General features: G+C 49.2%; 1 protein-coding gene across 1 annotated transcript; it reads left to right on the forward strand.

Moving 5' to 3' along the window:
• Positions 1 to 1447: 1447 nt before the first annotated feature.
• On the forward strand, positions 1448 to 9426 carry LOC134412237 (solute carrier family 22 member 6-A-like). The gene is made up of 9 exons (XM_063146093.1): positions 1448 to 1849; positions 3653 to 3756; positions 5099 to 5253; positions 5433 to 5601; positions 6214 to 6337; positions 7404 to 7519; positions 8240 to 8454; positions 8804 to 8912; positions 9219 to 9426. The coding sequence occupies exons 1-9, from the start codon at positions 1448 to 1450 to the stop codon at positions 9424 to 9426; spliced, it is 1602 nt and encodes a 533-aa protein (XP_063002163.1).
• Positions 9427 to 12699: the final 3273 nt, after the last annotated feature.

The raw sequence follows: 12699 nt of genomic DNA on the forward strand, positions 1-12699 counted from the left end.
CCATTTAGCTCAGTAGTGTTTACACTGGTTGGCAGCTTCATTCCAGGTTTTGGGATGGTTTTTTTCTGCCGGGAATCAAACCTACATGCAAATCAGGTGCTCTGTCACTGAGCTGTAGCCCTCCAAGGCCTTTTCCTTTCTGAGAGAATAACAGAATCTGCTAGCTCACATGAGCTGTGTTATTATCGCAAGCAAAAGGCCCGCAATGTGTGAGGTCAAATGTCCCACCAACCATGCCAGAGGATGAAAAAATAAGCCATACACACTGCGTAAAAACAGGAGAGGCACATGGTACTGTCACTCTGTTTGGTGGCCAATGGAATCCCTTTTATTCTCTCTCTAAAGCCTGCCTGATCAACAGCCAAAGCAAATGAAAGTTGATTGATTCAAAATGAAAGTTGATTGATTCAAAATGAAAGTTGTTCGATTCAATAATCTCCCTTTACCTCATTCGGAAAGGGACCAAAGTTGTGTTCCTGGGATGGCTGGTCCCTTATCCCCTTATCCAGAATCTCCAGGGATACATCTACACAGGGTGTGGGTAACCCGTGGCCCTCTAGATTTGTTTGGCCTACAACTCCCATCAGCCATTGCCAGCATAGCGAATGGTCAGGAATTCTGGGAGCTAAAGTCCAGAACATATGGAGGGGGGGCACGTCAGATTGGGCAATGCTGCCCTAACCAGAAGTCACTCTAACCCTAAATTTGTACATCCCCCATAATAAACTTTCCCCGTTTTCTTAGAGGCAGAGATGCACATCATTTAGAAGTGGGAAAGTTCCTAGTGTGGGTCGGCCACGTTCCTCTTGGTACCACGATCTTGCCTAAATGCCTTGGAAATAATTTCTCTCTCCTTGCACCCCTCCTTCCACTTTCTTTAATACTTCCAAACCTAGGAGACGTGTGCATCTAATTAAACCGGCTAAGCCGTCTAAAACTCAGCAGGCGCTTTAGTCAGGGGGAAAACGGGCACCACACCAGTGGCTGGTGCTGCTGATTTCCGCTTGAACCTGATGGCACCTTTCCTTCCTAGAGTGGGGGTGGGGTGGGTTTCGGGAAGGCAGAGGGAGGGGAGACAAGAAAGCATCTCGCAATTCATTTGAAGGAATTCCACGGAGAGGAGACGCACTTCTGGGTGACTTTGGGGGCAGATTCAAAGACGAAGAGCCCAGCAGGGCAGCGGCCCGGTCTGTTTTGCCCGTCAGCATGAGAAATGCAAAAACATCCCGTTCTTAACTGTTTCATGTCTCCTGAGCTCCGGGAGCCGAGCGGAGGAATTGCGTAACCGTTTGGCTTTCAGGTTTCTTCCTGACCTTTCAGCAAGTCAGTTTGCGACCGGCAGCTCCAGATCCCCGAGCCGACACAAGCATTTGCGAGAGTATCTTTTGCGGCTCTAGCGGGACGCCTATCCGATTCGGCTCGGGTCCGCGCCGCGGTTGCGCCCGCTATGACTTTTGCCACGCTTTTGGAGCAGGTCGGTGGCCTGGGCCGCTTCCAGGTCCTCAACGTAGCGATGTTGTGTTTCCCGATGGTGATGATGGCAGCTCACAACCTCTTGCAGAACTTCACGGCCGCGATCCCCGGCCATCGCTGCCGCACGGCCACAAACGGGACGTGCAGCACGGGAGCTAATGCCACGGGAGGCTCAGACTGTACGGATCTTCTGAGAGCCTCCATCCCAATGGATGGCAGCCGGGTGCTGCAGAAGTGTCATCGCTTTACCACCGCCCAGTGGCACCTCCTGGACCACAACTCCACAGGGCCGGAGGCAACGGAGGCAGCGTTGGAACCGTGTCTCGATGGATGGACCTACGAGGAGGATATCTTTGTGTCAACCATCGTAACAGAGGTAGGAAGCCTGCCGGGGGGATTGGGACAGGAGCAAAGGCTGGCTTGGACCAGAAGAGGGGCATCTGGTCTGCGTTGTGGGGTTGGTGTTGATGGCTTGCTACGACGGGTGAGCAACAGAGAACATCCCGGCCGAAAGTGCCCTCCAGCCTTAAGCGCACCCCCCTGCCGCTCCTGAACAATTGGCTGGCTTCCATAGAATCATAGAATGATAGAATAGCAGAGCTGGAAGGGGCCTACAAGGCCATCGAGTCCAACCCCCTGCTCAAGGCAGGAATCCACCCTAAAGCATCCCTGACAGAGGGTTGTCCAGCTGCCTCTTGAATGACTCTAGTGTGGGAGAGCCCACCACCTCTATGGGTAACTGATTCCATTGCCGTACTGCTCTAACAGTCAGGAAGTTTTTCCTGATGTCCAGCCGGAATCTGGCTTCCTTTAACTTGAGCCCGTCATTCCGTGTTTTTAACCGTTTAACCACTGGCATTCAGGGGCAAACCATGATAGTGACCTAAAAAGGGCCAACATCAGCTTTAAAAACACGTCGGGCAGCGTTTTCTTTTTTCGTTTTGGAAAGCGAAATTTGGCTTTTCGAAGCCCCCCTTGCAGTTTGCCGCCGAATCTCAGGGGGAAAGCGTGAGTGTTTTGCTGCTGTGTAGCAGTGTGTAGCGGCAATGTCGCTCTTTGGGGAGGATTGGGGGGGTTGAAATCCCCCCTTCCGGGAGCCCCCACATCGAATAAAACACTTGCTCATTTTTTAAAAGTTTTTTTTAAAATAGCAAACATTCAATATTAAGTTGACGAAGTTCAAAGATTCTTTTCCTCCTCTCAAACCCTTCTAAATGGAATCCATTGTTCGGGGCAAAACTCTGATAAGAGTCTCCATAGTAAAGGAGGAGCCGTAACCCAGCAACTCCAGTTAAAAGTACCTGATAGCTGGTATTGTGAATGGGTCACTCAGCCTGAAACCCTGGAGAGCCGTAGTTCATCAAAGCAGAAAATATTGGTCTGGATAGACAAACAGTCTGACCTGGTTTTAGGCTCCAAACTAGGAAATTTAAATTTTGCAGCCTATAACAAATCAGAAGCAAGTGTTTGAGGATTGACTTACCTTGGGTTCATGCTATTTCCCACCAGTGTCAATTCCGCCTGTGTTCAATCATCAATCCAGTTTTTACCTAGTGGGTGTGCCATTTTTTTTTTAAAAAAAACACCTGCATCAAACTTTGCATTTGAGTTGTGCACATTATCCCCCAAATAAGTATTTTTCTAGGCATTTCCCCCTAAAATACACATTCTTGTATGATTTTTTTTAAAAAATTGAGAACAATTTCAGAGAAATACACAAGAATTGCATTCAATCTGAATATCAATCAGTTTTGGATTCTCCCGCATTCGAATTGTTTACATCTCACGTTCCTTTTCCACCGGAACTTTGCGAATTTTGGCAAATTCTAATCGAAACCGAACTGAAATGAAGTTCTCATCCACTCCGAACCCGGATTCAAATCGACATTGTAAAAATAAATAAATAAATTAGCCCTCCTTCTCTGTCCTTTAAGCGAAAACTTGAATCAATGCCCCGATCCGTTCTTACCTGGACTGCTGCAATGTTCTACTTACTGGACCTTTGTCCATTTATGAACATCCCTCCGGCATTCTGCTGCCCCAAATGATCTGCTCCTCTTTGCTCTGACTGTGCGACTCCATTTCTTAAATCCTTTCCCTGCCTTCAGTCCGTTTCTGGATCCAGCACAAGTTTCTAGTCCTCACCCGTTCCTAATTTCAATTGCCCTCTCTCCCGCAGTGGGACCTGGTGTGTGACTTTCGGAACCTGCAGCAAATGGCCCAATCGATCTACATGGCTGGCGTTTTGGTGGGCGCGGTTGTGTTCGGTGGCCTCTCAGACAAGTAAGACGTTACCTGTCCTTCAGCGGTCACCAAATCGCAGCCCAGGAAATCTGTGATTTGAATCACTCCTGGTGCTTGTAATATATTGTTGTATAATACCTCCAGTCTCAGAAGCAGTATATCTGTTGCTTGGAATGCTAAAAGGAGGACATTGTCACATCCGTACTAGACATCAGTTGTGTTGAAGGGCCGTCTTGCCCAATTCCAGTTGAAAATAAAGAATTCCTTGGAATTGTTGCCCATATGCTGTTCCCACCTGAGCAGGAAATTGCAGAGAGGGGGATGCATTGCATTTCGACTTAAATTATAGGTGTGATTTCTATATTTGCATCTATACATTATAAATTAGCACATGCAAATTTTAGGCGAAACAGGACCCTCTTTGGGCCTCTTTTTCGGTGGTGCGTTTTCTCTTTTTGGGCGATTTGACAATGGCCACCCTATATCCACATCACAGAAACCGGGCAATCAGCTTCAAAGGGTGGGAGCCACGCAACGCCACGCTCCACGGCTCCGCCAGCCACCACTACGCCCAGCCTCCAAAATTGGCAGCTGCAAAACTGGCACTACCAGTTTTATAGGCTCCATCTGGGTGGGTTTTTTTTTATCACATTGTATTGTCCACCTAGGGTACCATTTTGGGGTAGGGTAAAAAAAATCAAATAAATAAATTGCTTTTTAAAGTTGTTTTTCATGTTGATGTGTCAGTTTTACCTTGGAGAGGCGGCCTAGAAATCCTTTTACATGAAACGTATGAGGTAAAACCTCACATGGTTAAGCATTTGCTCAAGGGAGAAGGCCTTCTCAGTGGTGGCCCCCCAATTATGGAATGATCTCCCCGACGAGGTTCGCCTGCTGCCAACACTGTTAACTTTTCGGCGCCAGGTCAAGACTTTTCTCTTCTCCCAGGCAGTGAACAACCTTTGCTGAGTTTTTAACTGACCCCCAGAACAGTTGTTTTAAAAGGATATTGTCGTTTTTATGCTTTTGTTAGTTTTAAATTTTGGTATATTTGTTTTTAATGCTCACTGTTTTCAACCTTTGTAAACCGCCCAGAGACAACTTCAGCTATGGGGCGGTATATAAATGTAATGAAGGAAATAAATAAATAATTAAATATAACCGGCCAGTGAAGGCTGGTGGCTCCAATGTCAGTGGGGCAGTAAATCCGCTCCGCGTTTCACCCAGAACCAGTCGGATCGCTAAAGGAACTCTCTAAAGTGCTTCCCTACCTTCCTACCTCCAAATTTTCACACGCGCTTTGCCTAGCTTTGGGGCAGAGCTACCCTACCCTACCTCACCCAGCCTGCCAGCTAACAAGACCTGCTTTTCCTTGACTCAGGTTCGGCCGGAAAGCCTTGCTGATCTGGTCTTGCTTTCAAATCGCCGTTTCGGGGTCCTGCGCTGCCTTCGCCCCTAGCTTCACGGCCTACTGCACCTTCCGCTTCCTGTCAGGGATGGCGCTGTCGGGCGTCGGGCTGAACTGCACGTCGCTGTGTAAGTGCCCTCGGGTGCCCGGCTCTGAGGCGAAAGGGTGACGCCGAGTATGCTTCTGGGGGAGTTGGTCGCTCTGTCTGTTTTCAGGCTGAGCACTTTCCATGTGGGGTCGAGCAAGGCTGAAACGCCAAGGGAAAAGAGACCCAGCGAGTGGCTTTGACTGACTTTTCTCCTTCCAGCGGTGGAGTGGACCCCAATGCATTCCCGGGCCACGGTCAGCATGGTGACTGGTTACAGCTACAGCGTCGGGCAGTTCATCCTCGCTGGCGTGGCCTACGCCATCCGCGACTGGCGCTGGCTGCAGCTGGCCGTGTCTTTTCCCTACTTTGCCTTCTTCCTGTACGGCTGGTAGGTGGCGCCTTCTTGCCCCTGTTCACAGCTCCCATGATCTTCTGAGGCGCTGCAGCAGGAGCAGCGCAGCGGAACAGCAAAGGCAGACCTGGAAAGCCCTGCGGGATGAAAGGGTGTAAGAAAAGAGGAAGGGAGACCTTCGGGTAGCAACCGTTCAGGTTTGCTACTCTCCCCCACCCCCAGGATGGTTCCTGCACCTGTAACAGCAGCGTTGATGGGTAGCAGTTCAACAGGTAAAGCTGTGCCCAGCACACCATCTGGTGGAGCTTCATCTGATGATGATGATGATCATCTCACCACCACTATTGTCTGGGCCAGAGCGAGAGGCAGGTAAACACGCAGGTTGCAAGGAGGAAGAGGAGGAGGAAGTCCAGGGGGGCCTTGCCGAGGGGGCCCTGCCAGGGCTTGTGCCCATGGTAGATACCTGCCCATTCCGACCCTTGAGGCTGGCTCAGGGAATAAGATTTAAGACATGCCGCAGGATTGATTGTGGCCCCAGGAAGGCTCTTTTGAGAAGTATAGTAAAGCACGACCAATGAACTGACCTTCCCTTGTTTCTGCTCTCCCCCGCCCCACGACACCCCCTTCCTTCTGTTTTCTCCTGGACAGGTGGTTCACAGAGTCTGCGCGGTGGTACGCCACGGCCGGCAAACTGGAGCAGGCGCTCAAGGAGCTGCGGAAAGTGGCGCGGATCAACGGGAAGAAGGAGCAAGGAGAGAAGCTCAGCCTAGAGGTAATGAGCCCGGGTTGCCAACTTTTCTCTCCACCGACGCTCCTGTGCCTCAGAAGGTAGAAATTCAGCAGCAGCCGTTTCCTCAACATCAGCTGGGCTGATACATTTTGCTACCTGAGTCGAAGAACAGGATGGTGCCCACTCCAAATGCTATGTACAAAAGTCAAATTGTCTAGCAAATGAATCTGATTTCTATCTTAGGGATGGAACGTTTCCTTAGGGATGTGAAGGTAGCTGGATAACCTAGGAGGTGAAGGGCAAGCCATGTGGCCCGAAGCTCTCCCCTCCGACACTTTCCTGCCACCTCCCAGCAATTGCCGCCTGAAGCAACTGCCCCACTCTACCTAATGGTAGGGCCGGCCCTGCCTGACCTCCATGCTGTGAAAGTTCACTTCTGGCTGAAGGCTTGCCAGCCAGATGTCTGCAGAAAACCGGAGCCTGCCAGAGGTGGGGGAAATGTTGCAACCTTAGGAAGTAGGTGGAGTGAAGAGGTCTGGCTTCTCTGCTGGCATCGTAATTCCGCAACCAGGCAGGACTCAAATTCTGCAATCAGGAAGAATTTTAATTAAAAAAAAAAAAAAAACCTGCACACTGAAGCATGAAAATGAGTGTTTGAGGTGGGTGGGATTCACATCCCAAAGAGTGCATTACACATTTTTTTTTTAACATGATTACAAATTCGGGAGCCTTCAAACTTTTCTTGCATTCGGGTCTGGGATTGCAAATGGGACATGTTCGCCTGATTTGCGAAGGGGAACGAAATTCCTGTACATCCGTAGCTTTACGTATTTCCTTGCAGCTGGGAAGTTTTTGCTGCCCTCTCCTGGAAGGCTTGTGGATTAGGCACCCGCCCACCCACCCACAAATGGAGTGGGTGGGTGGGCAAACGGAGACTTTGAAGCAGTGAGCGGAATCAGATGTGCCTCTAAACACCCGCACCCCTAAAATTCAAGAACAGAGGCCCAGTCAGCCTGCTGATCTGCAACCTTCCCACCTGAACCTTGTCAAATTTGGCAAGGCCTATTTCAGGATCCGGGAGGAACCTCGTCTTTCTCTGCCTTTGCAGGACTTGAAGGCCAGCCTCCAGAAAGAGACGCCCTCTGCCAAATCCAGTTTCACCGTTGCTGACCTGGTGCGCACGCCGACGATGCGCCGTATAACGTGCTGCCTTTGCTTCGTATGGTACGTTGGGCTGGAAGCAGACCAGAAACAGAAAGATTGGGGGCTAAAACACTAATGCTAAGTTAAATGCATAGCCAAAGGCTGCATTACATGTCAGAATTTCTTATTTATATCCCGCCTTTCCTCCAAGACAGCATGCATGATCCTCCTCCTCCTCTCCATTTTATAACAACAACCCTGCGAGGTTGGTTAGTCTGAGAGCCAGTGACTGGCTCAAAATCACCCAGTGAGCTTCATAACCAAGTGGGGACTTGAACACGGATCTCCCAAGTCCCAGTCAAACTCTCTAACCACTATACTACACTGGCTGTCTTTTATCATCAACTGCCACATGATCTTCATGGCTAAGAAAGGACAAGAACCTGGATCTCCTGGTCCAACATTCTAACCACTACACCGCTCTGCCTCACATGGAAACACATAGGCTTTTGTGCATATGGATTTGCTGGTGTGTTTCATCTGTGGTCATTGATAGCAAAGGCTATCGATAGCTACTAGCCCTGATGTTTTTGTGCTATTTCCAGTATTTGAGGCAGTAAGCCTGTGTGCACCAGTTGCTGGGGAACATGGGTGGGAGGGTGCTGTTGCACCATGTCCTGCTTTGTTGGTCCCTGGCCGACGGCTGGTGGGCCACTGTGTGAACAGAGTACAGGACTAGATGGACCCTCGGTCTGATCCACCATCAGGGCTCTTCTGATCTTCTTCTGATCTTCTCTTCAGGTTCTCCACCAGCTTCGCCTACTATGGCTTGGCCATGGACCTGCAGAACTTCGGGGTCAGCGTCTACCTCATCCAGGTGATCTTCGGGGCGGTGGACATCCCGGCGAAACTCATCGCCTACATCGTCATCTCCTACTTTGGCCGCCGGATCACCCAAGCGCTCGCTCTCATCCTCGCGGGGCTCTCCATTGCAAGCAACATCTTTGTGCCCCACGGTGAGGCGCCAGGGCAGGGCGGGTCGCTAAACCACTACAAAACGGAGTTGGCGTTAGCAGTGTCGGCTCCAGGTTTTGGAGGCCCCTTAGGCAAGGCACCCTCAGTGAGCTCTTCTCAAAGGGCTCCTGCCGTGTGCAGACCATTGGCAAAGGCCCAACCCTTGATGCCACCCCAGCTGTTGAACTGCTTCAAGTGATTCGGCTTCCCTGCAAAAAATAATAATCCTGGAATCCTAGCTTGGCGAAGGTGAAGCCTCCATGAGTTGATCAAACGGGGGGCCATCGCTCCATCCTGCGGAGGCAGACTGGACGGCTTTGCCAAGCGCCTTGAGTTCCTCTTCTTCCCTAGATCTTCAGATTCTCCGCACCATCTTTGCGGTCTTTGGGAAAGGGTGCCTGGGAGCTTCCTTCAACTGTGTCTTCTTATACACTGGAGAACTTTACCCCACGGTGATCAGGTAACACTCGGCCTTCAGCTCACTAGAAGCCCTCATGTTCTGGCCAGGTTGGATGATCAGTGAGCGCCCAGCTCAGCGATGGGGAACAGTTTAGCCCCCAATTCGACTCACCCATAGGGGGCAGATGACATCAGGGGGTGGAGCTTCTCCCCCAAAGCCCCACCTCTTCCCCTGACATCATAGCCTTCTAAGGAGGACCCTATTTGGCCCAGGGGGTCTAAAGTCCCCCACCCCTCCAGTACGGTAATGAGAAAATGCAAGTTTATTCTTTGCTTTTGTCCAACCGTTACCTCCGTTGTCCGGCAGGCAGACCGGGATGGGCTTTGGCAACACCATGGCCCGTGTTGGTGGGATCGTGGCCCCCTTGGTGAGGATGACCAGCGAGTATTCGCCATCCCTTCCTCTTCTCATCTATGGGGCTGCCCCCATCGTCTCCGGCATCGCCGCCTGCTTCCTTCCAGAGACCCTCAACGTCCCACTGCCTGATACCATCGAAGACGTGGAGAGCCAGTAAGTCAAACCCGAAGGAGTGGAACCACAGGAGTTAAATCTCTTTTGATTCAAGGGCCAGAGAACCTCTTGGGGGGCACATGCCTGAGGGGGCGGGGCCAGAAGCAAAAAGGGGCAGGGTCAAGAAGGAGGAAAGAAAGGGAGAGAGGCTGCACATACGCCAGGAAGATGGGTGGCTGGAGCATGTTGGGAACTGTGGGCATTTTTTCTGTCTGAACATGGCTGGGATTGTGCTCTAAGTAAAGCTACCATAGACAGGGGAGCAGGGACAGAGACAGACAACAGACGTCCATCAATTCAGTTGCATTATGGAACACAATTGTTAAGAACATCAAAACATCAGAAGAGCCCTGCTGGATGAGACCAAGGGTCCATCTATTCCAGCACTCTGTTCACACAGTGGCCAAAAAACAGGACATGAGTGCAACAACACCCTCCCATCCATGTTCCCCAGCAACTAAGGTATAGGCATCCTGCCTCTGATATTGGAGGTAGCACACAGCCATCAGGACTCGTAGCCGTTGACTAGTAGCCTCCAGGAATTTATCTAACCCCCTTTTAAAGTCATCCAAATTGGTGGCCATCACGACATCTTGTGGTAGGGAGTTCCATGGCTTAACCATGCGCAGAGTTTTCGCTAAAACATTCGATCAGGAGGTTTTGATCAAGGGGAAATTTCAGCGTTCTAGATATCCCGCCCCCTTAATATTTTCAAGCTGCTGTTCAACTTGCCCGTTCGTCCGGACAGCAGGTTGCTACAATAGCAGAACTGGAATTTAGTGCTTAAGGGGGTGGATGGGTCACGGAGGTTAACTTTTGGGGATTCGTTCGTTTTAAAAACAACAGCAACAGAAGAGGTGAACGTTAAGATCTTATCTCCTGTCTGAAACGGAATTAGCAATTTAGAAGAAAGGTAAAGTCTGCATTTCAGCCCTGGGTTATCTCTACAAATTTCCAGGGTGCAAATGATTAACTCCTGTTTGGACAGTGTTCAGGCACCTAAAGGGGTGATGACTTTTAACCCTTGTCCCTCCACCAATTCTTCCTTGTGGAATTTGGGAAAGAGACCCATTTTCTTGAGCAAGACGCAGGAGTGATGCGTTCCACTGATCAGCGTCTTCCCATGTTGCCTGCATTCACACATAATGCAGGCAAAAGATTAACAACTGTTCTTCTGCTGCTCCCAGACTGTGGAATGGCCTGCCGGAGGAGATTCGTCAACTTACAGTCTTTTAGAATTTAAAAAAGCAATAAAGACTGATCTATTCCGGCAGGCCTATCCAGTGGAATTTTAGAATGTTTTCAGGATGTTTTAAAGATGTTTTAATCATGTATGGTATGTTTTAATCAGCTTTTAATGTGTATTTTATATTATGTTTTAATACTGTGTTTTATCCTTTGAATGGTTTTAGTTTTTGTGAACCACCCAGGGAGCTTCGGCTATTGGGCGAAATAAAAATGCAAAGAATAATAATAAAAATACACCACCAGCACAAAGTGCACATGCTTTGTGCTAGTGGTGGAATCCCATTTGCTCCTGCTTGCACAAGTGGGTAAATAAGCCAGCGATAGATAGCTTCATATTACCCAGCATTAGAGACGGGAGAGAAATTTCTCCCTTTTAATGCGAACTTCAGCAATTTCGGTATTTCGAACAAACGAAAATTGTGCAAACCGAAATGCAGTTATCCTTCGAAATTCACACTTCTCCCAATGTAGAGAACTTCAGAAAATGTGTATCTTAGGAGAAATAACATACAAAAATACAATCTGCTTGCAATTTTTTTAAAAAAAAATGAGTAGGGAACAATGAAACCTCAAAGTTTGAGACAAACCAAACATAAAGGCACAATCCTATGCATGTGTAGACAGGAAAAGTATTTCAACTCCCATCAGTGTTGGCTGAGGGATGCTGGGAGTTGCAGTGCTTTTTTTCCTGTCTACATTAGATTGTGCCTCAAGACTGGAAAAATGAGAAACTGGGAGAAATCGAAACCGAGGATGATGGTTCATTGCTCTGAAACAAGCCAGGATCGTCAGCCAGTTTGAAACCAGGGTTTGTTGATGGTTTGCCAAAGGATAGTTGGGGGCTTGAAGTTGCCCATCAAGTTAGTAGCACCTGGGCAAAGGGCAAGGGCCACTATGCTGAGATGCACTATGCTTCTTTTTAAATCCTAAGAATTATTTCAACATTTGCATCTAGGCATGTCTGAATTAACATATACAAATTGTATGCAAATCTGTGCCTTAGCTTGACTGCTTTATCCTTGTCTAGGAACTTGGAACAACTGAAGGGAGATGGAAGCTACAGATATAATGTTTCCCATCAAGATGGAGTCGTCCTGCGTATGACAGAAATTAAAGGAACGGTCAAAGATTCCATGCCTCTGGACAACACTGAAACAAGAGAGGCAGATCATGGTGTGAGCAGTAGGAGCTGAGGATGAAAGATCTCCTCATGAGCAAAAAAGCCATCGCTGTTTGCAACGTCCCATCTTCATGGAGCCCAGAATAAAAAGCTTCGGGCCTTCTTAATAGCAGAGAGATACAGACAGCGGAGGCTGGTGGCTCCGGTTTCAGTGGGGCTGTGAATCCATTCCGGGTTTCAGTCCAGCCAGAACTCTAAAGGAGCAGTCCTATTTTGGGCCTAGAGTGCAGCCCTTTGGATAACTCTTTTTAGAGTTCTGGTTGGTTCAGTCTGAAACCCGGAATGGATTCACAGCCCCACCATCTCTCACTGGGGGCACAGCCTCTTTTAGTCTGAATTCCTGTATTCCAAAGGTGGGTGTGGTCACAGGCAAAGGGGGTGGGGCCAAAGGTAAAGGGGGTGGGCCCAAAATGCCACCAGAATTTAGTTTAAAGCCCTTAGTGCCAGGACTAAGCCTCAGAACAGGCATTTTCGCCTTTTAGAATGGGGGTGTGTGTGTGCACAAAAGACAGGAAGTTACCAAACAACTGGCAGTCAGGGAGAAAAGGGGTGGAGCCAAAGGGAAAGGGGTGTGGCCATACTTTCAAATGCCCTCTGTAGTTCAGAGCTCTTGCAAGTGTAGCCTGTCCCTCCGCCAGGAGAGGAAGAGAGAGTGAAGGGTGTAGCAGGAAAAAGAGAGACAGACAGACAGACAGACAGACAGACAGACAGACAGACAGACAGACAGACTCACCTACTATGAGGATTCAGCCCCTGAGAGATTCCTCCTGACAGAATATGGCCCTCCACAGCAATCCACCTGGCTCCAGCACGCTGTGCTACACTAGCTGATTTTTCCATCTGTTCAAA

The sequence above is a fragment of the Elgaria multicarinata genome, chromosome 21, assembly GCF_023053635.1.
Source record: "Elgaria multicarinata webbii isolate HBS135686 ecotype San Diego chromosome 21, rElgMul1.1.pri, whole genome shotgun sequence".
NCBI lineage: Eukaryota > Metazoa > Chordata > Lepidosauria > Squamata > Anguidae > Elgaria > Elgaria multicarinata.